The 26,839-nt window shown below is 41.3% G+C and overlaps 1 protein-coding gene across 1 annotated transcript in view; it reads right to left on the reverse strand.

Annotated features, from left to right (window-relative positions):
* LOC124711572 (anaphase-promoting complex subunit 7) overlaps window positions 1–26,839 on the reverse strand; it is a 149,274-nt gene that overhangs the window by 10,659 nt on the left and 111,776 nt on the right. The window contains exon 9 of the mRNA XM_047241715.1: window positions 8,419–8,564. Within this exon, the coding sequence (XP_047097671.1) occupies window positions 8,419–8,564 (146 nt within the window). The remainder of the gene's footprint in view (window positions 1–8,418; window positions 8,565–26,839) is intronic.

The following is a 26,839-nucleotide window of genomic DNA, read 5'->3' on the forward strand; positions in this document are numbered from 1 at the left end:
CACCTGAAGGAAGTACTCTGCACAAATGAGTGCAGCGAAGCACAGATTCTACATCTACATCTACATTGATACTCCGCAAGCCACCCAACGGTGTGTGGCGGAGGGCACTTTACGTGCCACTGTCATTACCTCCCTTTCCTATTCCAGTCGCGTATGGTTTGCGGGAAGAACGACTGTCTGAAAGCCTCCGTGCGCGCTCTAATCTCTCTAATTTTACATTCGTGATCTCCTCGGGAGGTATAAGTAGGGGGAAGCAATATATTCGATACCTCATCCAGAAACGCACCCTCTCGAAACCTGGTGAGCAAGCCACACTGCGATGCAGAGCGCCTCTCTTGCAGAGTCTGCCACTTGAGTTTATTAAACATCTCCGTAACGCTATCACGGTTACCAAATAACCCTGTGACGAAACGCGCCGCTCTTCTTTGGATCTTCTCTATCTCCTCCGTCAGACCGATCTGGTACGGATCCCACACTGATGAGCAATACTCAAGTATAGGTCGAACGAGTGTTTTGTAAGCCACCTCCTTTGTTGATGGACTACATTTTCTAAGCACTCTCCCAATGAATCTCAACCTGGTACCCGCCTTACCAACAATTAATTTTATATGATCATTCCACTTCAAATCGTTCCGCACGCATACTCCCAGATATTTTACAGAAGTAACTGCTACCAGTGTTTGTTCCGCTATCGTATAATCATACAATAAAGGATCCTTCTTTCTATGTATTCGCAATACATTACATTTGTCTATGTTAAGGGTCAGTTGCCACTCCCTGCACCAAGTGCCTATCCGCTGCAGATCTTCCTGCATTTCGCTACAATTTTCTAATGCTGCAACTTCTCTGTATACTACAGCATCATCCGCAAAAAGCCGCATGGAACTTCCGACACTATCTACTAGGTCATTTATATACATTGTGAAAAGCAATGGTCCCATAACACTCCCCTGTGGCACGCCAGAGGTTACTTTAACGTCTGTAGACGTCTCTCCATTGATAACAACATGCTGTGTTCTGTTTGCTAAAAACTCTTCAATCCAGCCACACAGCTGGTCTGATATTCCGTATGCTCTTACTTTGTTTATCAGGCGACAGTGCGGAACTGTATCGAACGCCTTCCGGAAGTCAAGAAAAATACCATCTACCTGGGAGCCTGTATCTAATATTTTCTGGGTCTCATGAACAAATAAAGCAAGTTGGGTCTCACACGATCGCTGTTTCCGGAATCCATGTTGATTCCTACATAGTAGATTCTGGGTTTCCAGAAATGACATGATACGCGAGCAAAAAACATGTTCTAAAATTCTACAAGAGATCGACGTCAGAGATATACGTCTATAGTTTTGCGCATCTGCTCGACGACCCTTCTTGAAGACTGGGACTACCTGTGCTCTTTTCCAATCATTTGGAACCCTCCGTTCCTCTGGAGACTTGCGGTACACGGCTGTTAGAAGGGGGGCAAGTTCTTTCGCGTACTCTGTGTAGAATAGAATTGGTATCCCGTCAGGTCCAGTGGACTTAGTAGGGCATTCAAGAAGACACAAGATGTTGGAAACCGGGAAGACGAAGAAGAAGACAAGAGATCACTCTTCTTCCATACTCGGGACAAAAGTAAGAGGCTACTTGAAAAATTCAACACAAACTCACCTTCTGAGCACCGCTGCAGACAAAAGAGTGGCTCAGGTATGTGAAAGACTCATTAAAACTGAAAGTAACTGGAATGTACAACATTGCCTGCACATGTGGCCAACGGTATAGTTGGCAAACACAGTGCTGCATTTCGAAATGCTGTGAGGAGCACATCAGGCATGTGCGACTGGTACAGACAGAGAAATTAGCAATCACGGAGCGAAATTGAACACCAAGATGTTTTGCTGAGCAACCTGCTACTGGGGCATCACCATAAAGGAATCCATTGAAATAAGAGTTCATGGCAATCTTGTCAACAGGTAGGAAGGATATCGACTAAGTGCAACACAAGAGCACAGCTAGCAAAGTCCAACTCGCAAGACATGGCTGGAATGCCCACACAGAGATATGAATGATGTATACAACATTAGTGTGACAATAAACGCTATTATAGAAGCAAAATTTTTAGGCCCTTTACTTAAAACGGTATACATATAAAGCCAAAATAAAGGAAACAGTAAATAAAATATTATGAAAAGGATAGTTGTTGCTCAGCATACAGCCGAGACACTGAGTCGCAAATGGGCACAACAGATTGGCAGAAAGTAAGCTTACATGCAACAAATCCTTCACTGGAAACAGACACCCCCCCCACACACACACACACACACACAGTCTCTGGCTGCTGAGGCCACATTGTGCGAGCAGTGTCACATTATGGGAGAGGAAATCGGGTGCAGGTGGTACGAAGGAGGCTGGGGCAGGGAGGGGGAGAGGCTTGGGGAGGAACAACAAGGTAGGGGTGGGGGATGATAGAGTGCTGCTTGTGGGAATGTACCGGGATGAGGTGGAGAGAGGGTAGGGCAGCTCTGTGCAGTTGAAAGGTTAGACAAGGGGCAAGGGAGTGAGGGGGGCAAGAGGGGTTAGTGGAAAAGCAGAGAAGTAAATGGTCTGTGGGTGCATTGGTGGAATAGAGTGCTATGTAGTGCTGGAATGGGAAAGGGAAAGGACAATGACTACGAAGGTTGAGGCCAGGAGGGTTACAGGAACATACAATATTTTGCAGGGAGAGTTTCCATCCACACAATTCAGAAAAACTGTTGTTTGTGGGAAGGATCCAAATGGCACAGGCTATCAAGCAGTCACTGGAATTAAGAACGTCACATTGAGTGGCATGCTCAGCATCAGAGTGGTCCAACTGTTTCTTGGCAACAGTTCATCAGTTGCCATTCCTGCGGACAGGCAGCTTGTTGGTTGTCTTGCCTGCGTATGTGTATGTTGTCTATTTTCAATGAAGGTCTTGTTGGCCAAAAGATCAGTTTTTGACTATCTTTCTCTTGTGCCTATCTGTGACTCAGCATCTCAACTGTATGGTGAGAGGCAACCATCCTTTTCATAATACTGTCACATTCCATCCTGGATTTTCCATGACTAAATAAACCATGTTAGTCTATGTTTGATGATGATGATGAGTCCCATACGTCTTTACAGAGCATAGGGGAGCGATGCGGGAGACCAGCGCCGCCTTACTAGGCAAGGTCCTAGTGGAGGTGGTTTGCCATTGCCTTCCTCCAACCGTAATGGGGATGAATGATGATGATGATGATGATGATGACGACGACACAACAACACCCAGTCATCTCGAGGAAGGAAAAATCCCTGACCCCACCGGGAATCGAACCCGGGACCCCGTGCTCGGGAAGCGAGAACACTACCGCGAGAACTATGTTTACTTTCCATTAAAACCAGTTTTCATACTGTCCAATGTGCCTACTTTGCCCAATTGAAAAGTATCCTTCACTTTGGAATTATATTCTGCGATATTTCGGCCACCTAGTAAAATCATCACCTTAGCACTGGGAGGGGGGGGGGGGGGGCAAATTAATTACGAGAGAAGTTGCTACTCAGCATATAGCGGAGATGCTGAGTTGTGATAGGCACAACAAAAAGATTCACACAATTAAAGCTTTTAGCCATTAAGGCCTTTGTCAGCAGTAGACATGCACGCACACGAAAGCCCCCCCCCCCCCCCCCCAGACCTACGTAAACGCAACTTGCACACGCGTCTGCAGTCTCAAGAGAGCTGAAATCGTACTGCGAACAGCAGCACGAGTGCCTGATGGGAGTGGCGACTGGGTGGGAGTAAGGAGCAGGCTGGGGCAGGGAGGGAGAGGGATAGTATGGTGGGAGTGTTGCAGTTTAGACAGAAGGCAGGAGAGAAGCGGAGGGGGGAGGAGGTAAATAGCGGAAAGGAGAAAAATAAAAATAAATTAAAAGACTGAGTGTGGCGGTGAAATAACGGCTGTGTAGTGCTGGAATGGGAACAGGGAAGGGACTGGATGGGTGAGGACATTGACTAACTAAGGTTGAGGCCAGGAGGGTTACGGGAACGTAGGATATATTGCAGGGAAAGTTACCACTTGCACAATTCAGAAACGCTGGTGTTGGTGGGAAGGATCCATATGGCACAGGCTGTGAAGCAGTCATTGAGATGAGAGATATCATGTTCGGCAGCATGTTCAGCAACAGAGTGGTCCACTTGTTTTTTGGGCACAGTTTGTCGGTGACCGTTATGCGGACAGACAGCTTGTTGGTTGTCATGCCTACATAGAATGCAACACAGAGGTTGCAGCTTAGCTTGTAAATCACATGATAGTGGTTCCACAGATAGCCCTGCCTTTGATGGGATAGGTGATGTTAGTGACTGGACTGGAGTAGGTGGTGGTAGGAGGATGTATGGGACAGGTTTTGCATCTAGGTCTATTACAGGAGTATGAGCCATGAGGTAAGGGATTGGGAGCAGAGGTAACCAAAACCCTGGTGGAGAATGTAATTCAGTTGCTCCAGTCCCGGATGCTACTGAGTTATGAGGGGAATGCTCCTCTGTGGCTGGACTGTGGGACTTTGGGAGGTGGTGGGAGACTGGAAAGATAAGGCATGGGAGATTTGTTTTTGTACAAGGGTGGGAGGATAATTAAGGTCAGTGAAGGCTTCAGTGAGACCCTTGGTATATTTTGAGAGGTACTGCTTGTCACTGCAGATGCGATGACAACGGGTGGCTAGGCTGTACAGAAGGGACTTCTTGGTATGGAATGGGTGGCAGCTGTCAAAGTGGAGGTATTACTGGTGGTTATTAGGTTTGATATGGACAGAGGTACTGATGTAGCCATCTCTGAGGTAATGGTCAACATCTAGGAAGGTGGCTTGTGGGGTCGAGTAGGGTCTGGTGAAGCAAATGGGGGAGAAGTTGTTGAGGTTCTGGAGGAATGTGTATAAGGTGTCCTCACCTTCAATCCAGATAACAAAGATGTCATCAATGAATCTGAACCAGGTGAGGGGTTTCGGATTCTGGGTTTTTATGAAGGATTCCTCTAGATAGCCCATGAATAGGTTAGCATAGGATGGTGCCATGCATGTGACCATAGCCGTACCACGGATTTGTTTGTAAGTAATGTCTTAAAAGGAGAAGTAATTGTGGGTTAGGATATAGTTGGTCATGGAGACTAGGAAGGAGGTTGTTGGTTTGGAATCTATAGGGCGTCTGGAAAGGTAGTGTTTGATAGCAGTAAGGCCATGGACATTAGGAATGTTTGTGTACAGGGAGGTGGCATCAATAGTGACGAGCGGGGCACTGTGTGGTATAGGGAAAGGAACTGTGGAGAGTCGGTTGAGGAAATAGTTGGTATCTTTTATATAGGAGGATAGGTTCCGGGTAATAGGTTAAAGGTGTTGGTCTACAAGAGCAAAGATTCTCTCAGTGGGGGACAGTAACTGGCCACAATGGGATGTCTTGGGTGGTTGGGTTTATGGACTTTAGAAAGCATGTAGAAGGTGGGAGGTCAGGGAGCGGTAGGGGTAAGTAGAGAGATGGACTCAGGGGAGAGGTTCTGGGATGGGCCTATGGATTTGAGTAGTGACTAGAGATCCTGCTGGATTACTGGAATGAGATCATTGTGGCATGGTTTGTAGGAGGAAGTATCTGACAGCTGACGCAGAGTCCTTCTGCCACGTAATCCTTGTGGTTCAAAACAATGGTGGTGGAGTTTTTGTAGGGACTGGGAGAAGGAGAGAAGGTCTTTAACTAGTCCTGCATGGTTGAATTTGGGAGTGGGGCAAAAGGTGAGGCCTTTGGAAAGGACTGATATTTCTGTGGGACTAAGGCTTCTGGAGGAAAGGTTCATAACTGTGTTGCAGTCCATCATCTAAAAACTGATGCCGACCTTATAATCCTACCAAGGGTCTCACTGAAGCCTTCACTGACCTTAATTATCCTCCCATCCTTGTAAAAAAACAAATTTCCTATGCCTTATCTTTCCAGTCTCCCACCACCTCCCAAAGTCCCACAGTCCGGCCACAGAGGAGCATTCCCCTCATAACTCAGTAACATCCGGGACTGGAGCAACTGAATTACATTCTCCACCAGGGTTTTGGTTACCTCTGCTCCCAATCCCTTACCTCATGGCTCATACTCCTGTAATAGACCTAGATGCAAGACCTGTCCCATACATCCTCCTACCACCACCTATTCCAGTCCGGTCACTAACATCACCTATCCCATCAAAGGCAAGGCTATCTGTGAAACCACTATCATGTGATTTACAAGTTAAGCTGCAACCTCTGTGTTGCATTCTATGTAGGCATGACAACCAACAAGCTGTCTGTCCGCATGAATGACCACCGACAAAATGTGTCCAAAAAACAAGTGGACCACTCTGTTGCTGAACATGCTGCCAAACATGATATCCCTCATCTCAATGACTGCTTCACAGCCTGTGTCATATGGATCCTTCCCACCAACACCAGCGTTTCTGAATTGTGCAGGTGGTAACTTTCCATGCAATACATCCTACATTCCCATAATCATCCTGGCCTCAACCTTCATTAGTCACTGTCCTCACGCTTCCGGCTCCCTCCCTGTTCCCATTCCAGCACTAGATAGGCATTATTTCACCGCCACACCCAGTCTTTTAATTTTTTTTTATTTCTCTCCTTTCCACTATTTACCCCCTCACCCTCCACACCTTCTCTCCTGCCCTCCGTCTAACCTGCAACACTCCAACCATACTATCCCTCCCCCTCACCACCCCAGCCTCCTCCTTACTCCCACCCCCATCAGGCACTGGTGCTGCTGTTCGCAGTGTGGTTTCAGCTCTCCGAGACTGCAGAAACGTGTGTGTGTGTGTGTGTGTGTGTGTGTGTGTGTGTGTGTGTGTGTGTGTGTGTGTGTGCGGGCGCGCGCGGGACTCAGCATCTCCGCTATATAGTGAGTAGTGACTTTCCTTCTCTGGTATTGTTACATTCCTTCCTGGATTTTCCATTGTTTGAAAAAAAAAAAGAAGTAATTTAAGAGGAATGCTTACATGCTCGCACGCTCGACAACCAGATTCTTGCATGACCATCTTTCAAATGTCAATACTCCCAACACTCCACTGTGTCTATACTAGAAACTTTTAAGTGTGGTAGAAAGAATTAAAAATGCTTAAATAACAACTTTAAGGACATAAAAGAAGAAAAGTATGTTCCACACTAATAAAGATATCTGCTTTTAAAATCTATGCTGCAAATAGCATGATACAAATTTACAGTAATCTGCAACACAACGCAAAAATTATTTGACACTTCTCGCCTTTTTTTAAGTGCTAAGAACATGTTATCAGTTCTATAAGGGGCAATCAAGAAATTTCCATTCAGAGGCCATACAGTATAGATTTGGTATTTCAATCAGAGAAAATCACCGTGAGCCTTGAGGCAATCATCCTATTGATGCACCAGGTTGAAGATACCCATTTGGTAAAACACTGTGTCATGTGTCTGAGGACATCCATAACTGTCTACTGCACATCCTCATGTTGATCACATGGGGAGGTATCAGACTATAGGGCTGGTGCTTGAGTGCCTCCCACTTGAGTTGGTGTAACTTGTGTGTTTTGACATTTGCAATATGGTGCATCTTGTGTCGAAATGCGACCAGCACAGAACTTGGTGCACCGTTCCAGAACATTGGTGCTGGTTGGACGTATTTGATAATAATGTTGCCATAATTCACATTTCTGCATTTACCATACACATATTGGAAAGATGTGAAAAACACATTAATCTTTGCCAACATGTCAGTATTTAAATACCCACATCAGAATCATACTTTGTCGTATACATGCTGTAGCAATGCTCTCGAAAGGAAACTTTTTGATTGCTCCTTGTATTAAGTAGCAGAAGTTTTAAAACATGTGAAATATAAGGAAATCAAAAGAAAAAAATTCAAACTCTGTGAAAATACTTCATTTAAGTATTCCTTCACCCTAGTTTCAAAACCGTACTGTTCTGTTTAACTTTTCATGTTTCTCAGCACAAGGATGGAATAATACCCATAAGAATAAAAAGATAATTTCAATAAGAACTCCATGGAAATCAGTGGGTTTCAAACAAGGATTCAGAGAAGCAATCGTGATCTTGGGCTTCATAATGGAAGGAAGATTTGAAACTAATATAATGCAAGTAGAAAATCAATAAACCGAATTTGTGTTAGCAAAAGGGGATGGGGTCAAGTAACTTCTTACAGAGATGAACAGAATAATGTAAGAAAGTTATAAGAGGATAGGAGACAGAGATGAAGAAAAGCCTGAGAAGGCAAGGGGAATCCTATAAAAGAAGAAGTACTGGTACCTGAGACATTCTTTTATTAAAAATGCCATAGTTTCTGTCCTTTTATATTTACAAATTGTATTAACATCCCTTTAAATAAACTGATATATAATTTACTGAATAATAAAACAGTGATACGCTTACTTCAGTGCTATACTATAGTGATCGAGGGCCCGTTCCTCTTCGTGGACTCTCGCCAGAAGATCGCCGAGCATTTGGTGCAGTCTGCAAGTTGGCTGTATCTGCACTTGTCGTTCAAGAAGTGCAATTGCAGCCTCCAGTGTCATTTCCTGCAGCAAAGGTCTCTTGTGAAAACAGACATAGCATATGTGGCCAACATTGTAGATGGGTCTTCACAGAAATATACTACATATAATATATCCCATGCTAACATTTTTGCTTCTAGGAAATAATGGAAAGACAAAGAAATGAAACACATATCTAAACAGCTTTGACAACAGAAGAATCTCATTTAAGTGAAATTTTGCTCCTACTTTACAACTTCTTTGAACTTAATAGAGGCTTCTTTACTAAACCATTACAAACCTACAAATAATCAGCATGTACTTATATAAATATGTTTATTAAGGAGAGACAGTGGAAGAAATAATGAAAAATTTACAAATTATTTTTATTTGCTTATTTGATAGTAAATATAATGGAGATTATTATCCCATATTTTTTCCTTGAAATTCGAACTACAAATGGCATAAAAAAATTAAAACCCTAAGCAGTGTAATGCGCCAAGCCCACTTTTCAATGTACCAAATGGAGGAAAAATGGTATTGCAGAATTTGGCCTGTGAACCTAGAAAATATAGCTTTTGAATGCTGTGATTTTTTTGTATACATAACAGCAGTGTTGTAATGAAGGATGTGGAGCCATTTTCTGGTTCAATCAGTGTGGTATAGAAGGCTGTGGAGTGTTGTAAACAAGTTTTGTGCTGTTCAATGGAATTTGAGTGGCACTTGATTTATTGTGCCACTCTTTGTGCAAGGTTGAATCTGTTGATCACTTTTTACAATGCCTATGCCTGGTAAAGTATTTAAAAAATATAGTACGTCCCATATTTCCAATATAAAGTGAAAAACTGACATTGAGGTTAGGGTCGGGCCTGCAGATGCAAACATTAGCTTGTCTCCAAGTGCATCTAAAATAAAACTTGGGACAGGGATTGTGTCAGAAGAAACAAATCATGACAGAAATACAGGTTTCATAATCTGGAAATGGTGGCAGAAGCACTTAGAAAAGCCTGCAAGTGTTCTATTTGTGGAGGAAATGCGGATTTGGTTGGCGATGGAAAGAGAGAAGGTTTGGTTTGCACATTGCACATTTTGTGTCAAAACTGTGATGCTGACAGACCATTCAAGACATCAAAGGTCAGTAATAGAATCTATGAAGCCAATATGAGATTTATTTTTGGACTAAAATGTATAGGGATTGGAAGAGATGGGTGGAAACCTTTTATGTGGTATTACGAACATGCCTGGTCCTCCCCTACAATATTCTGCAATGAATACTGCTCTCCTCAATGCAGTTGCAGAAGTAAGTGAAGAGAGCATGAAAATGGCAGTCCTTGGGGGCAATTCAAGAAAATTGTGAAGCAACTAATAGCAATGATATAGCAGTTTCCTGTGACAGTTCCTGGATGAAGAGGGGGCATACTTCACTCCATGGAGTTTCAACAATCATTAGTGTAACACTGGAAAAGTATTAGACTTGGAGGTGATGTCTAAATATTGTTCTGCACGTTCCTTGCACAATAAATATATTGATGCAGGTAAAGAAACAGAATGGCAAGAAGCCCATAAAGCTGTTTGTAGCAGAAATTATGCAAGCTCCAGTGGTGGGATGGAAGCTGCAGGTATGAAATTCACTTTTCATAGATCTTTGCAGAAGTATGGAGTAAGATACATACAGTATTTAAGAGATGGAGACTCTAGTGCTTTCAAGAATGTAGTTGAAAGTCAGCCCTATGGAAAAGATTGCACTATTGAGAAACTGGAGTGCTTAGGCCATATTCAGAAGAGGATACATGGACGACTCCGAAGACTTGTTGCAGACAATAAAGGCAAGCTACCAGAGGATGTGAAGCCACTGGGAGGTAAAAACACAGTAACAAAGAAGAGAATTGACAGCCTACAAGCCTATTATGGTGCTGCAATTAGAAGTAGCCTCACAAGCTTGGACAGTATGAGGAAAGCAGTATGGGCCATTTGGTTTTATTACTTGTCGACAGACACTAAACCTCAAACATGGCCTCTGTTCTAATGAATGGTGCAAATTTTTGAAAAGTAAGGAAAGTGGTGAAGCTTATACCCATAAAAATAACCTTCCTTATGAGGTTTCAATGGCCATTAAACCAACTTTTAGAGCACTGGCTTCACCAGAACTGCTAGAAAACTGTCTGCATGGGAAAACAAAGAACCCAAATGAAAGTTTCAATGCTCTTGTTTGGAAAATATGTCCAAAGACTGTGTTTGTCTCCAATTTAGTGGTGAAGACTTCTGCTTTGGAAGCTGCAACAGTGTTTAATGATGGGAATGTGGCAAGACTTCACATCCTCAGCAAGATGGCCTTTACACCTGGAGTCTTCACTGAGCATATACTGCAGATCAATAAGCAAAGAATTGTCAAGGCGAAGACTTCAGTCCAGAACATACAAAAAACTGCTAGGCAAAGGAGCAGAGAAGCTAAAAGAGCTGTATAGGATGATGAGGAAGAAATGGAATATGGATATGGGCAGTTTTAGCTAAGGTATGATAGATTTTTTTTACATTTCATCCAAACACATATATCATAAACTACTGGATGGATTGCAATGAAATTTGGCACACCTATTCTTTTACTTTGAAGCAATAATTAAGTGGAACAAAATTTTAATCGAGATATTATACACAGTTTTGTGGTTGATAATATATTGAAAAGTTTGCTTGTAAAAAATTTTCGAATCCAAAATATCACAGAAAATAATAGCATTAATTTACCAAAAAGTTACTGCACTTAATTGTACACCCATTAGTGTAGATTATTTTACCATTAAAAAATTTGCCAAATTTGCCTTGAAATTATGAAAAAGGGTACCTTAAAATAATAATGCAATAAAAAATTAAAAATTCCGAATTTAAAAAAAAAAAAAAAATCATATTAGATCTCTATTCATAAGTGTGCAAAATTTCAATGAGATTGAAGAAAAAAATGGCAAAGATACGGATTTACCAAAATATCAGTGTAAGAGTCCCACCGTCCCCCCTTACGAGATATGTGAACAAGACTTGCTATTCGCAAATTTTACTTCACAGCGTTTATTCTCAGTATGATCTACAGAACATGTAAATAAGAAAATTTAAGTCCCAGTACATATAGTACAAAAATTGTGGTTGAATGTAAATAATTTGGGAATAAAGGAGTCCTCTCACCAGATAGTGGAAGCATCAAATCATCAACAGGAACATACATTAAGAGACAGGAAACTTGCTAGCCTTCAGAAATAAATCCTTACATGAGCTAGAGCATGCGCGCGCGCGCGTGCACACACACACACACACACACACACACACCCGCGCGCGCGCGCGCGCGCGCGCGCGCTCGCCCACACACACACACACACACACACACACACACACACACACACACACACACACACACACACAAAAAGCATGTGTGCGCCCATCTGTCTGTGCACCTACTAAATGGTGAAAACTGCACACACAATGCAGGAATAGCAGTTCAGCAGGTGGAGTGGAGTGGAGTGGAGTGGAGTGGAGTGAAATGGAGTGTTGTTTCGGGTGAGCTGGTTAGATGGAGAGAGGTGGGAGACAGAAGGAGGGGTTTGCGATGAGTAAGTAGCAGGTTGCAGGGAGACAGCTGGTTTGCTGGCTAGGAATGAGAGAGGGAGGAGTAGCAGGTGATGCACAGGTGCCGGTGCTGGTGGGGAGTGACACAATTGAGGTGACATGAGACGCCAACTGGGAGGGAGTGATAGAACAGAGGAACAGGAAACCATCATGTGGAAGGTGTAGAGACACTGGCTTAATAGAAATTGAGGCCAGAGAGTTTATGGGAGTGAAATACGTGTTGCAAAAATAGCTCCCACCTGCATAGTTCAGAAAAACATGTGGTGGGTCAAAGGATCCAGATGTCCTGGGCTATGAAGCGGTCATTGAAATCCAGCATTTTGTGCTCAGCTGCGTGTTGTGCCACTGGGTGATCAACTTCGTTCTTGGCCATAGTTTGGCAGTGGCCATTCATTCTGGACAGCTGCTTCATTGCCATAACAATATAATCATAAAAAGGGTGTATACGTGGACAAGGGAAAAAAAAATTCCCGGATTTCCCAGCTAAAAATACGCTTTCTCCTGGGTGAAAACACACTTTTTCCGTGTTAAGTGACAGTATATTTTCCCTCAGAGCTGTAAAACTTATCTTTTGAATGGTTATGGTTGTATACACAGGCATAGCATTTCCTGGCACTTTAGAAAACTAAACTCACAGGAAAAAAAAACACGTTTTAGAAAGATCTTTGATGTGAAGCAACATGTGCCCTGCATATTTTCGTATTACGAAAGTATAAATCCTAATTCCATCAAACACCGCATGTTACTTTCCCAAGCACTGAAATGGAGATTGCAATGAGCTTTTGTAAGCCTGTCATAGCTCATGTCACGTGATCTCGCCAGTTGGTGGATATACAGAGCATAGGACAACTGATGTAGTCAGCCAATTAGCAACATCACTGTTAAGTAGCGCAAACACACAAACAAGCGAAGTTAATGATTTAAATTGGTATACATAGCAACACATTCACATATAATACTGGTCTCTAAGATTAATAAGCTACAAGAGAAGCTAAGCTTCCACATATAATGTTGATCTTTTTGCACATGTTACACTAAGATACATCACACAAATGTGCCAGTAAAATTTTTAATAATGAGATAAATGTCTGATCTTCTGGGCTCAAAATGCTTCTCAATGGCTCTTCATCAAAGAGTTGATTTTTAAATGAGAGTCAAATGCTGTGTGATTTACAAAATTTATCATACATTCTGCACATAGTTCATCTTGCATAAAAGGAAATTTACTTTGAAAGTACTGCTTTTCAAATCACCATTCACAATATTTTCCCACGAGCTGTTATTAATAGGTTCGTTGCAGCAGTTGCCAGAGAGCGCCAGATGACAGGCGCCACCACACTTGTGCTCCTATGATGACATAGGAGGCCCGTATGTTCGTAATTGTAAAACATTGAAAGATCTTACATTATGTCATAAAAGAAACTAGACATCAGAGGATACCCCAAGAGCATTGGAATTTCGTGAACCATACTAAAATGTGCACATTTAAAGTGCATACTTGAAGTGCACATTCATATGTCCAGATTTCCAATGAAGTGGTCCTCGACCTGATATTAAGCTCTTCAGTGTGGTTTTCGGGACGTAAATTTTCTTGGAGTACCAGTACTGTATTATCTCATATTTAGTTCTTTATTATGGCATAATGCCATACATGCTAGAAGATGAAAATGTGCACTTGAAATGCAGTGAACAGTTGAAACTAGCCAACAGTGTGGAATTAAAAACTTTGTTTCAATTACATTGACTACCTCAGCGGAAAAGATTAATAAATGCCAAATCTCTTTAACAAACTGACAAAAACAACTTCATCGTTCTGCAAGGGGATTAATGCTTGACTGTAAGAAAGACAGAAATAAAATAAAATCTCAAACTAATAACAAAGTTTTATCTTTCGTAATTATGTGAATGTATTTTAATTCACTTGATAGCTACTGGCCACAGAAATCCATTTTGTTTTCATTTGACGTGAGGCATTAAATGAAGAGGAAGCAGCAAGATCAGTAAATAATGTAAACCAGGGCACGTGGAGACTACCCACTTCCCCACAACTCAGACTGCTCTGCGCATCGGCTCTGAACCAGGACAATACTTTATAGCCCCCCGCCCCCCCTTCCGATGAGCGATTGAGATAGGTCAAAAATTTTTAAAAATCGTCTTTTCAAAAAGATGTTCAGTTTGTACCGCACATCTTTCTAAAGAATCTGATACATAAGACATGTGCGTTCGAGGAAATGTAGGACATGTTATTTGATCTTAAGTGTGCCAAAGTGCAGTCCACGCCTCTTCACACAGCATTCTTCTATCGCATGTCACTGTATTTCACTCTGTGGAGTTGAAACGCGTATATTTTGTAATGGGTGCCATCAAACTATATTCAGGACTGTGGAAATTAAAATGCCCAGTGGTGCCTCTCCTGGTCCCAGTCGGCCGGTTTGACATCCTGCCCCCTCTTTTTTTTAAAAAAAAAGAAAAAAAAATAAATAAATAAATAAATAAAACCACCCTCACAATTAATACTGGATGGCATTTTTTGTAATCGGGAGAACAAGAACTCTTCAGAAAATTTGCACTCTTTGTTGCCTGTTTGCTAATAATTTGCTGTTTTGTGTGACATAAAAGCAAATATAGAATACATAAAACCAGTTAAGACGAGACAACTAAGACGGTACACATTTCTTCAGTCCTTAGCTCCTAGCATTTTTTTCTCTCTAATCTTGCTACAGATTTACATGGCATACTTTCCTTTCTGCAAAAGAATCTATTACCTCATCAACGTTCGTCAAAAGTTTTACTACATGAAAAATCGAAATGTCGTTGTCTAATACTGAAAAAGCTGTTAATACAAATAGCACCCAAGACTGGTGTGGTTTCTTGATGTGATTACGTATATCTATGGATTTCGCTAGTAAATGTAACAACGCTGATCATTTGCAAACCTAATCAACCACATAATCACACAGAGATTGGCATTCATCTGTTCGGCTTTATTCCACCCAGCTCCCATAGCCCCATCTCTTTTTGTCTACAGGAAGGTTTATTTCTAGATATGATGAGAATTCCCCTGACAGGAATCGCGTACACTATGTACACATTCAAAACTCAACTTATGATTCATTCAGAAATCAACTTCTACATCTACATCCACATCTACATCCATACTCCGCAAGCCACCTGACGGTGTGTGGCGGAGGGTACCCTGAGTACCTCTATCGGTTCTCTCTTCTATTCCAGTCTCGTATTGTTCGTGGAAAGAAGGATTGTTGATATGCCTCTGTGTGGGCTCTAATCTCTCTGAATTTATCCTCATGGTCTCTTTGTGAGATATACGTGGGAGGGAGCAATATACTGCTTGACTCTTCGGTGAAGGTATGTTCCCGGAACTTTAACAAAAGCCCGTACCAAGCTACTGGGCGTCTCTCCTGCAGAGTCTTCCACTGGAGTTTATCTATCATTTCTGTAACGCTTTCGCGATTACTAAATGATCCCGTAACGAAGCGCGCTGCTCTCCGTTGGATCTTCTCTATCTCTTCTATCAACCCTATCTGGTACGGATCTCACACTGCTGAGCAGTATTCAAGCAGTGGGCAAGCAAGTGTACTGTAACCTACTTCCTTTGTTTTCGGACTGCATTTCCTTAGGATTCTTCCAATGAATCTCAGTCTGGCATCTGCTTTACCGATGATCAACTTTATATGATCATTCCATTTTAAATCACTCCTAATGCGTACTCCCAGATAATTTATGGAATTAACTGCTTCCAGTTGCTGACCTGCTATTTTGTAGTTAAATGATAAGGGATCTTTCTACGTATTCGCAGCACATTACACATGTCTACATTGAGATTCAATTGCCACTCCCTGCACCATGCGTCAATTCGTTGCAGATCCTCCTGCATTTCAGTACAATTTTCCATTGTTACAACCTCTCGATACACCACAGCATCATATGCAAAAAGCCTCAGTGAACTTCCGATGTCATTCACAAGGTCATTTATGTATATCGTGAATAGAAACGGTCCTATGACACTCCCCTGCGGCACACCTGAAATCACTCTTACTTCGGAAGACTTCTCTCCATTGAGAATGACATGCTGCGTTCCGTAACTTAGAAGGTGTTCAAAAATGTTAAAAAACCAACATGGTTGCGTTCAAAATCACGTGAATAATCGATAGACCAACGTGCGTTGGATGCTTGGCGCTTTGTGAAACAAAGTTTTTTTCTTCAAGAATATGAATATGCGCCCCTGTCCGAAATTGCCAGCCGGATCAGATACCTCGGTTTGCCCCCCCTCCCTCCACCTCCTAGCTAGATCCTGCGCATGCACGATTGTGGCAGCTTGGGCACGCCAGTAATATTTTTCCTGGTAGTATCTAGTTGTTTACTGTGAGTGCTTACACAGCCAACAGCCACATTTCTGCAGCCAGAAGTGGGAGAAAATACACAACTCAACTGTGCATGCACATGAGCCTGATTGTAACTGCTATAATGAATGTAATGTAAACAGTTGTGACATCACATTCATCGGAGGCAATTTGTTGTTATGAAGCATTGCACAGTCTTCGTAAAGCCATTGACACACATGTTGCTGCTGGCAGACGCCTGTACGAGTACTGTGTTTCGTTGCTGTATATGGCGCATTTCCTTTGCAATTTAAGTTTTATTTTTGTTTTTTCCTCTCATTCATCTTTTATTTCTGCAGTATTATTCTACAGTAGTGGGATACAGTAATATCCTTTGTTAGAGCATCGGTTGTTACCAGACAAAATTACAAAAATTTAACTGAAAACTAAAACAATGAAAGATTTTCGGAATTCTAAAAAGTTCCTGGGTTTTTCCTGGTTTTCTCCTGGATGAAAAAATTCCCGGGTTTTTAGCTATTCTCCCGGGTCGTATACACCTGATAAAAAGCTGTGCATCCATTGCAGCAGTGTTGGTATATGGCACGGCTGCTTTCATAGGTGGTCATGTCTGTGACAGGACTGGGGTAGGAAGTGCTGGGTGTGTGGATTGGGCAAGTCTTGCACCTGGGTGTTGTACAGGGGAATGATCCCAGTGGCAAGGGGCTGGTAGTGGGAGTGGGACAGGGATGGACTAGGATGTTGCACAGACTGGGTGAGCAATGGAATACCACTTCACAAGTGATGGGATGGATCTTGGGTAGAATTTCCCTCATTTCAGGGTATGATGACAGATAATCGAAGCCCTTGTGAAGGATACTGTTTGGGTGTTTCAGTCCTGGGTCATATTGGGTGATGAGAGGGGTGCTCCTTTGTGGCTGGAGGTGGTGGAAGGATTAGGGGTGTGTGAGGATATATCCTGGGAAATCTTTTCACGAACTAGGTTTGGGGATAGTGTCTGTCTGTGAAGGCCCTTGTGAGACCATCATCATACTGGACAAATGAGTTTTCATCCCTGCAACCATGCTGTCCATCCACAGGTGGCCAGGCTGTATGCTAGGCATTTTTTGGTGTGGAAGAGATGGCAGCTCTCAAAATGGAGGTACTGTTAGTGGCTAGTAGATTTAATATGGGGAGAAGTGTGGCAGACGTGAGAGAAAGTGATGAGATTGCAGGGGAATGAGAATAGGATGTCTTAGCCCTGTGCTCAGATCGTGAAAATATCGTCAGTGAACGTGAATTACGTAAGTGATTTGAGATTTTAGGAGCTAGGAATGTTTCCTCTAGATATCCCATACAAATGCTAGTGTAGGAGGATGCCATGCAGTGCCTATGGTCATGCTGCGGATTTGTTTACATATCTTCCTCTTAAAGGAGTAATTGTGCAACAGGATATAGTTGCTAAAGTGCATGAAAAATGAGGCAATGTGTTTGGATTCTGAAGGACATTGGGAGAGGTAGTGTTCAACAGTGGCAAGGTCATGTGCATGAGGGATGTTCATGTCTATGGATGTGGCATCAGCTGTGGTGAGTAGGGATCCAGGAGGTGCAGAGCAGGTAATGGTGGAGAGACAGTAAAGGATGTGATTAGTATTTTTTTTTGATGCGAGAGGCTAGTTTTCAGACAACTGGTTGGCTGTGTTGGTCATTGAGAGCAGAACATTTTTCATAGGAGCTCAATAACCAGCTACAATGGGTGTCCAGAATTGTTGGTTTTATTGATTTTGGGAGCATGTAGAAGGTGCATGTGCAGTGTGCATTTGGGGTGAGGAGGGAGATGGACTGAGGTGGGGGTGGGGGAGGTTGAGACTAAAGATTTCAGTAGGGTTTGGAGGTTTTGTTAGATTTCTGGGATGGGATCACTATGGCACAGCTTGTGGGTGAGGAGTCAGACAGTTGGTGGAAGCCATGTGACAGGTAGTCACTGTGATTCATCACAACAGTGTAGGAGCCTTTGTCCGCAGGAGGATGATTAGGTCAGGATCTGTTTTGAGGTTTCTTCTGCTGAAATCTTAGTTTTCTTAGGAAGGGACCTGGGGAAGGATGTAGCTGCCAAGTTGTGGATAAGCAATTAATGGTAGTTGGCAGGGGGGAGGTGGTTAGGTGGGAGGAGAAGGTCAAGTAGGAGGGTAGTACCAGCTGAGTGAGGCAAGGTTGAGTGCAGTAATTCAGTTGGCTTTGGTTGGAGGGATTGGTGACAAAGAAGTGTTATCACTGTAGGACATAGAAGAGGGAATAGGTCTTTGACACGTTCGATCTGGTGTGAGGCTGAAGCGAGGGCTTTGGATGGGTCTGATACTTCTGAGGCTTTTGGTGGAAAGGTTAGTGACATTCGTTTTCGTTTGAATTTCACAGAGCTTTGGGAGGAAGTTCTGGGGGACACGGCAAATTGAAAAAATCGGCTAGACATGGCCTGGGTATTATGAGGAGTTGACGAGGAAGTTCATTGTGGGTAGGATAGGTGTTGATGGGTAGTGCTCCAAGGCAGGCTGGACAATTTATAGATGCAGTGTCTGCAATGCTCTTCCAGGTGTTCAAGGGGAAGGGTTTCAATTCTGGAGATGTGGTGTACGTAGTTAGGATTGCACAGTACAGTATCTTATAGAAGGAGCAGAGGTGGTTCTGTGATGCCTGTGTCGTGGGTATATGTTTCTGCAGTACTAAGCTTGTGAGGATCAGGGAGTGACAGAATCTGCTACAATCACTTCCCAGATTTTTATATTGGTATGACAACCAACATGCTGTCCACCTGAATGAATGCCCACTGCTGAACTGTGGTCAAGAACAAAGTTGAGCACTCTGTGGCACAACATGGAGCTAAGCACAAAATGGTGGATTTCAATGGGAGCTTTACAACCTGGGCTATCTGGAACCTCCCCTCTACAACCAGTTTTTCTTAACTATGCACATGGGAGTTATCCTTGCAACACATCTTTCACTCCCATGAACCTCCTGGACTCTATCTTCATTAATCTACTGTCTCCACACCCTCCACCCAACAGTTTCCTGTTCCTCTGTCCCATCACCCCTCCACCCAATTCAAGTCACCACCATCACTGTTCCCCTCACATTCCTAGCCAGCAAACCAGCTGCCTCTCTCCAAGTGACTCATTACTCATCTCAAACCCCTATTCCTGCCTCGCGGCTCTCTTCTCTCTAACTATGTCACCCAAAACAACTAACCCCACTCAACTGTAGCTCAAGAAAGGATTAGTTTCTGAAATCTAACAAGCTTTCCTTATCTTTTGTGTGTGCCTGTTGACAACTCAATGCTTCCACTATTTAGTGAGTGGGCTCTTTTATTCCTAAATTATTTAACTTTAAGTATCTCAAAAATTAAGAATTTTGCTTTTAGATTTGTTTGTACTAAACTATTTCATGAGTACACCATGAGGCAATCACAAGACTTGATTGAAGTTTATAACATATATTTGAAGATACAAAAGAAACAAATGTTCAAGGTTATAGAATAATATTAGAAGTTCTCAATCAGAATTAATGGAGTTATTAGATGCTATGATAAGAACCACTACATATTATGGCAACATATTAAATATAAAGTGGAAGTGCCTCGAGGAGTGGCACTGCAGATAGCAACTGCACCATTGGACATGTGGTCTTATTTTAAAATTTAACTTTTTTTATGGTGGTTGAAATGAACTGAAGGAAAAAAAAATCTGCAAAGATATCTACTACATGAACAAAACATACAACAGACTTAATCAAGATCTAGAGAAGAAAGAAGATGTGGAAGAAATGGAGGAGGATTGGTAAAATACAACAACTGCAGTTAAGAGAGCTGCTGAAGAAGCCTTAGGAAAAAGAGAAAAAAGATAAGAAGGAAAAAAGGTTTAAAAATTTGGACAACAGAATTGGATAAATTTAGAAGAAAAAAAGCAAAATGCTTGCTCATCTTAAGTATCTCACTGAAACAACAGAGGAGAATCATCAAATTTACAAACAAGAGAGAAATGCTGAAAACTGAGAAGTAATACAAGCTCATCAAGAATCTTGGGATAGATTTATATGTGTAATAGAAGATTATAATCACAGAAAGCAGATGATAGCTTGGAAAACAATGAAAATGCTAAATTAAACAAGAAAAGAAGTTACTCAAATAAATAACATTCAACAAACAAAATAGATAGAACATTACGAGAACTTTTCGTATAAAGCAATGTGCTCCACAGCGAGTATAGAGGATTACATGATGTAATTGAAGTAGGATGTGTAGATAATTTATGTGCGGGTTAGTTAAAAGGGACAGAAAAGCTACTGGTATGAATGGTATAAACACTGAAATGTTAAAAAATGCAGACACTCGACTACAAAACAGATTACTACACTCGGCTGGAGAAAGGGAGCTATTCCAGAGGCACGATCACAAGCAAAGGTGATGTCACTCTTTAAAAAAGTAGAGCATAGAAGCTGCAAGAACTGTAGAGGAGTCAACTTGATTGAAACTACATATAAAGTTTATCCAAGAATTGTGAACACGAGATTGAAGGTCATAGCCGAGACAACAAATGAAATGATAATATGGCGATGGTGGCTGGGAGCACATAACAAGGGAAGTTCAGCTGTTGAGTTGCAAGTCTTTTCAGTTGATGTCACACTGGGCAATGTGCATGTCGATGATGCTAAGGATGAGGACAACATAGCACCCAGTTTCCGAGTGGAGAAAATCTCGGACACGGCTGAGAATCCAACCAGGGCCTGCTGGATGGCAGTCAGAAGCGCTGACCATGCCGCTAAGGGGCAACCAAGTCGACAACGGATGTAGCATTCATAATAAAACAAACAATCAAAGAAAAGAGTGTAGAATAGGGAAACCCATTTAGATTTCATTGATTTTTTTAAATGAATTCAATAATGTTAACAGAAAGAAACTGTGGGGAATTATGAGGAAAAGAGGATATCCACAACATCTAATAAACATTTTAAAAAGTCTGTACAAACATACAACTGTAATTTGAGATATAAAAGGCACACCAAAACAGACAACAGATACAAACAAAGGAGTAAGATAAGGGTGCAGCATTTCACCCACAATTTTTAACATTTATTTAGATGACACAATCCGGAAATGGAATTAGAATTTTAATGGGGGAATTAACATTAATGGTAATTCCCAATTGTATATTATATGCAGACGACACCACACTGCTGCCAAATAATGGAGATGACCTACAAAGGGGAATACATATATAAGGTAAGGTTCGTGAAGGTTTTCACAATTTCAGAAAGGATGACAAAGTCAATGGCTTTCAAAGGGAAATATCCTATGTTGACAAAAACTGTGATCAACAACAGAGCAACAGAACAGGTCAAACATTTTAACTATTTGCACTGTAATGTCGCATATCAGCATAACGAAGACACAGAGAAGATACTAACAAAGTTTGGTAATATATGAGGAACAATAAACCGATGTCTAAAAATTAAAATGAGGAAAGAAACAAGACTGAAATTTTATAAGACAATGGCAGTTCCAATGGTTGCTTATGGAAGTGAATTGTCGGTTATAAGGAAACGTCAAGAAAATTGCATACCAGCAACAGAAATGAGGTTTCTAAAACCAGTAAAGGGATGCACAAGAGCTGACAAATTTTGAAATTCAGAAATTAGGGAAGTTCTGAATATACTTAACATCTTCAATAATATACAAGAAAATAGGAGAGACCAAAATGAACATCTCTAAAGAATGTGTGGAGAAATATTACCTCTACAGATAAGAATGTTTAAGCCAGTTGGAGGAGAAGGCAAGGAAGTGATGGGTAATATAACAGGCAAAACATCATCATCATCATCATCATCATCATCATCATCATTTAAGACTGATTATGCCCTTCAGCGTTCAGTCTGGAGCATAGTCCCCCTTATAAAATTCCTCCATGATCCCCTATTCAGTGTTAACATTGGTGCCTCTTCTGATGTTAAGCCTATTACTTCAAAATCATTCTTAACCAAATCCAGGTACCTTCTCCTTGGTCTGCCCCGACTACTCCTACCCTCTACTGCTGAACCCATGAGTCTCTTGGGTAACCTTGCTTCTCCCATGCGTGTAATATGACCCCACGATCTAAGCCTGTTCGCCCTGACTGCTACACCTATAGAGTTCAAAACAAAACAAAACAAAAAAAAAATGTCTAATGCTTTAACTGAAGAAGAAGAAGATGATGATGATGGTGAAATGAGGTAGAGGCACAGCAGTCCAGCTGTGCCAAGTAGACAGCTGTTTCAGCTGCAAGTCCTGGGTTTGAGCTTTGCTGCCAACCTACCTACCATCACTTTCAAGAGTCTAATATCTTGGTGGTTTACTTTCACTGAATCAACAGCCCATGGTACACTTACGTAGGAAACCCTTGTGTCTTGTTCTCCATATACTGAATTTTGTTCAAGAGCAGAACTCCACCCTAGCACAATGACATGTCTCCACCCTCCACCACCACCACCACCACCACCACCCACACACACACACACACACACACACACACACACACACACACCTCTTTACATATCTAACCATATCCTTTCCCAGATGCCTCATTTCAAAACACTGAAATCTTAATCTTTCCTTTCCTAAGTAAGGTTGATGTCTTGTGACGTATCCTATCTCTGAACACGTCCCGATTGACCGATAATGGAAAGCGTGAATGAGATATCTCCAAATACTCTGTTTAACTCAATTCCATTACTCAACATACTCATCTTCCTGAAATCATTTTTCCCACTACCACAATTTAATTCATTCATTTATACACAGATCATGAAAGGCAGCCTTCAGGGATGTGGAACGAGTCAAGGCAAAAATAACAAATGTTGGCTACTGCTGGGAAGTATACTAACAACAAATTCTGACTAGCCCAAATCTACCTGACAGCCACATACTGAATCTTTAGATTACTTCATACTGGAATGTTAGGAGAAAAAAAAAGCTTCTATGAAGGAAAAGAAAAGCCACTGCTATTCCTACTTTATTGCTCATTTGCAGTTTTTATCTTAAAGCATTTATGTAACTTTACACAGACCACTGTCAGCTGTCAGCTGTCTATGTAATGGCTGTCACTGTTTCGAACTTTTGACCAAGGTTGACGTCCAAAGGTCAAATATGGCAGTGGTTTGATGCCGATTTGGGCAGCCATATTGTGATATTCTGTAGGCCACATGGTTACACTCCAACACTGCATTACTGCCAAGGGTTCTATGACAATTTTGGCTAATCAAATCTATCTCACAGCATAATGTTTGTTACCTACTGGTGCTGCCATGTTCCCAGATGACAAGGCTCCTATTAACACAGCTCACATCATCCCAAACTAGTTTTGTGAGTACGAAGATGAACTGTCGCATCTTCCCTGACTACATCACCAGATATTATTGAGCCTTTGTGGTCTACTTTGAAGAGAAGGATGCGTGACTGTTACCCTTCTCCATGACTGTTACCCAAGATTGCCACTATTTTGCAGGAAGAATGGTATAAGATTTTCTTGAAAACCATGCAGTACCTGTGTTTATCCACTCAGAGTGACAGGAAACTTTTGAATACCAACAATTTTCCAACACCACATCAGGTATAGTAATGAGTTACATTTTGGTGTTTCCATATTTTTGCTCACTCCTGGTATCTAATACAAATATCAGAGTTATGCAGAAATTACATTCCTGAGTCCATGTCTTATGTGTAGGAGAAGTGGCTGTTGAGACATTAGTATATTTTTTAAAACAATATTAGGGTATTTTCAGTTTCCTGCTTGATATCAACGGGCAGCCTGTTACTGAACAAAATACGAAACTACATTCTGAAACCTAGAGATGGACAACAATCTATATGGAAATTATTGCTTCTTTTAGTGCTGTGGTTCTGAACTGCTGAGTTCATTTTAAATACACTCTTGCTGTTAACTGGAAGTAAGATGTGCTCAATTTCATTGACTGCCTCATAGCCTTCATAACTTAGTAAAAGATCTGGTCGAGAACCCGAGAGAATTCTGGTCCTATGTCAAACTGATAAGTGGGCTTATGGCTTTCACCTAGTCACTTGTTGATCACTCTAGTATTGCAGTTGAAGATACCAAAACAAAAGTCTAAGTTTTAAATTCTGCCTTCAGGAAATCATTCATGCAGGAGAACCACACAAACATACTGTCATTTGACCGCTGAACATGTGATGTTCGCCTGCTTTTTCCTTGTCGACTGTACTCAATGTTGACGTCCTGCATTGCTACACTGTCTGAAAAATGGGGAGTGGAAGTTCAACACTGGCTACTTTAAATGATGTAGCTGACAGGTGCACATTTGTGATTCACATTCTTTACTTTCACTGTTCACAACCTCCCAATAACACACAGTTTTATGGCCAGTGCACTATTGTTTAACTTTTGACAAGTCTCGTTAATAGGTTGCAAGCAAACATCAATATACTGCTACAATAGTTTACCGTTTAAAATCTATGAGCAATACACCTTTCCACACAGTTCGCAGTCTTTCAAATTTAAAAGGCACTGTCATTGAAACTTCCTGGCAGATTAAAACTGTGTGCCAGACCGAGGCTCGAACTTGAGACCCTTGCCTTTCACGGGAAAGTGCTCTACCAACTGAGCTAGCCAAGCACAACTCACACCCCATCCTCACAGCTTTACTTCTGCCAGTACATTGTCTCCTACTTTCCAAACTTTACAGAAGCTCAGTGAACCTATTTCTTTGGGCATATTTCCAACAGTGCGCAATACCAAAAGAAGACCCATAAAGTGAATCCTCGTGGATAACATTGCAGAGATGGTTGTCAATAGACAAGGATTTGGTTGAGAACAGTTTTTCTGCAGAGGCTTCCAAAAACAAGGTAAAGTATATGTTTGTTTATTCTACAAATTTTTAAATATTTTTGTGACTATAACATGTAGAGAATATGATGATATTCTTTTACGTTCTAATGTGATTGAAAAGCCTTTTCCAGTACTGGTCTACAATTTTTTTGAAGATTCACCAGCAAAAAGCGATAAATCATTACTTACTAATGATGGGTAGCTTATGCATTTCTTTGGTTTAAGCTTAATAATGGGTGTGATCAAACAGCCTAGAATTTTAATGTATGGGCTGAAATTGTTTAATTTCCCAGTAATATCCAGCATAAGATTTTGTATCAGATTTCTTTCCTTAAGAAATAATTTTCACCTTGCAAATACTAACATACAGAATGGAGAAGTACAAATAAGCAAGTCGCAGAAAGTTCAATTAACTATCAACATTGTCAGAAATGTGTGTCTCAGTCAGCCAAGAAATTACAAATCCTATTCCATCGTACAGGCAATTCCTTTTTCTGGAAAGAGTCATTTAAGCCCCTTTGTCAAAAATTAGCCTAGGACTGTAATATGAATATTTTTTTGATTATGTCAACTCCGAATATTATCATAGACTTTAAAATATACCTTGGTGCTTCAACAAATCTGGATGATACAGAGCTGGAATTTGTTCTTTCCACATACTTTGGCTATGAAGACCATTCTTCCTGGAAGCTGATGTATTTTGATAGGTATTTCACTGCAATGAGAAATTAGTTGACCTGGGATACCATGGAAGAGGAACAATTATGACAAACAGGACAGGAAGGGTAAACTGTCATGATATTTTAAAATTAAAAAGAGGAGAATCAGTACAGACTGTTCAAAGTGATGACGTGAAAGTTTTAGTAGAATGGAACAATAGTAGTCCGGTTGTATGGTCATCTGTGTGCTCTAGAATTCACCCAGAACACAAGGTGGAACACCAGTAAAAAATAAATAAATAAAAACTGAGCAACCATGTCCCTCTGTTGTACAGAGATAAAACCAGTCAACAGGTGTGGTGGACACTGGTAATTAAGAAATAGAGTGTTACTGCACTTTGTTTGGGACAAGAAATGTTGTCGTACACTTCTTCAACTTTGAATACAGAATACCTGTAAAATGAAATGAAATTCCTTGGAAAGGTATCAAGAACTTCATGAAATTTTGATTGGAAATAGCTAAAACTTTAAAAAACCCAAGATGAATGAAGCTAAGGATGAAACTGAGCATGAAGCAAGTAAAATACCCAAATACTGCATCATCCTGTCCCTATTCCTGGCAATGACAAAAGATTATATGTGATCATTACTGTCATCATCACTCACTACTCAAACAATTAACTTCTTCATGAATGTATACATTAACATAATGTAACAGCAGAACCAAAAACCACTGCAAAAAGTGCACATACATTTATGTCTCTATGAACAAAAACTGTTTCAAGCAGTTTCACACACAGAAGTAACATGCTCTCAGACTGTTAGAT

This window comes from Schistocerca piceifrons, chromosome 8 (genome assembly GCF_021461385.2).
Source record: "Schistocerca piceifrons isolate TAMUIC-IGC-003096 chromosome 8, iqSchPice1.1, whole genome shotgun sequence".
Classification (NCBI taxonomy): Eukaryota; Metazoa; Arthropoda; class Insecta; order Orthoptera; family Acrididae; genus Schistocerca; species Schistocerca piceifrons.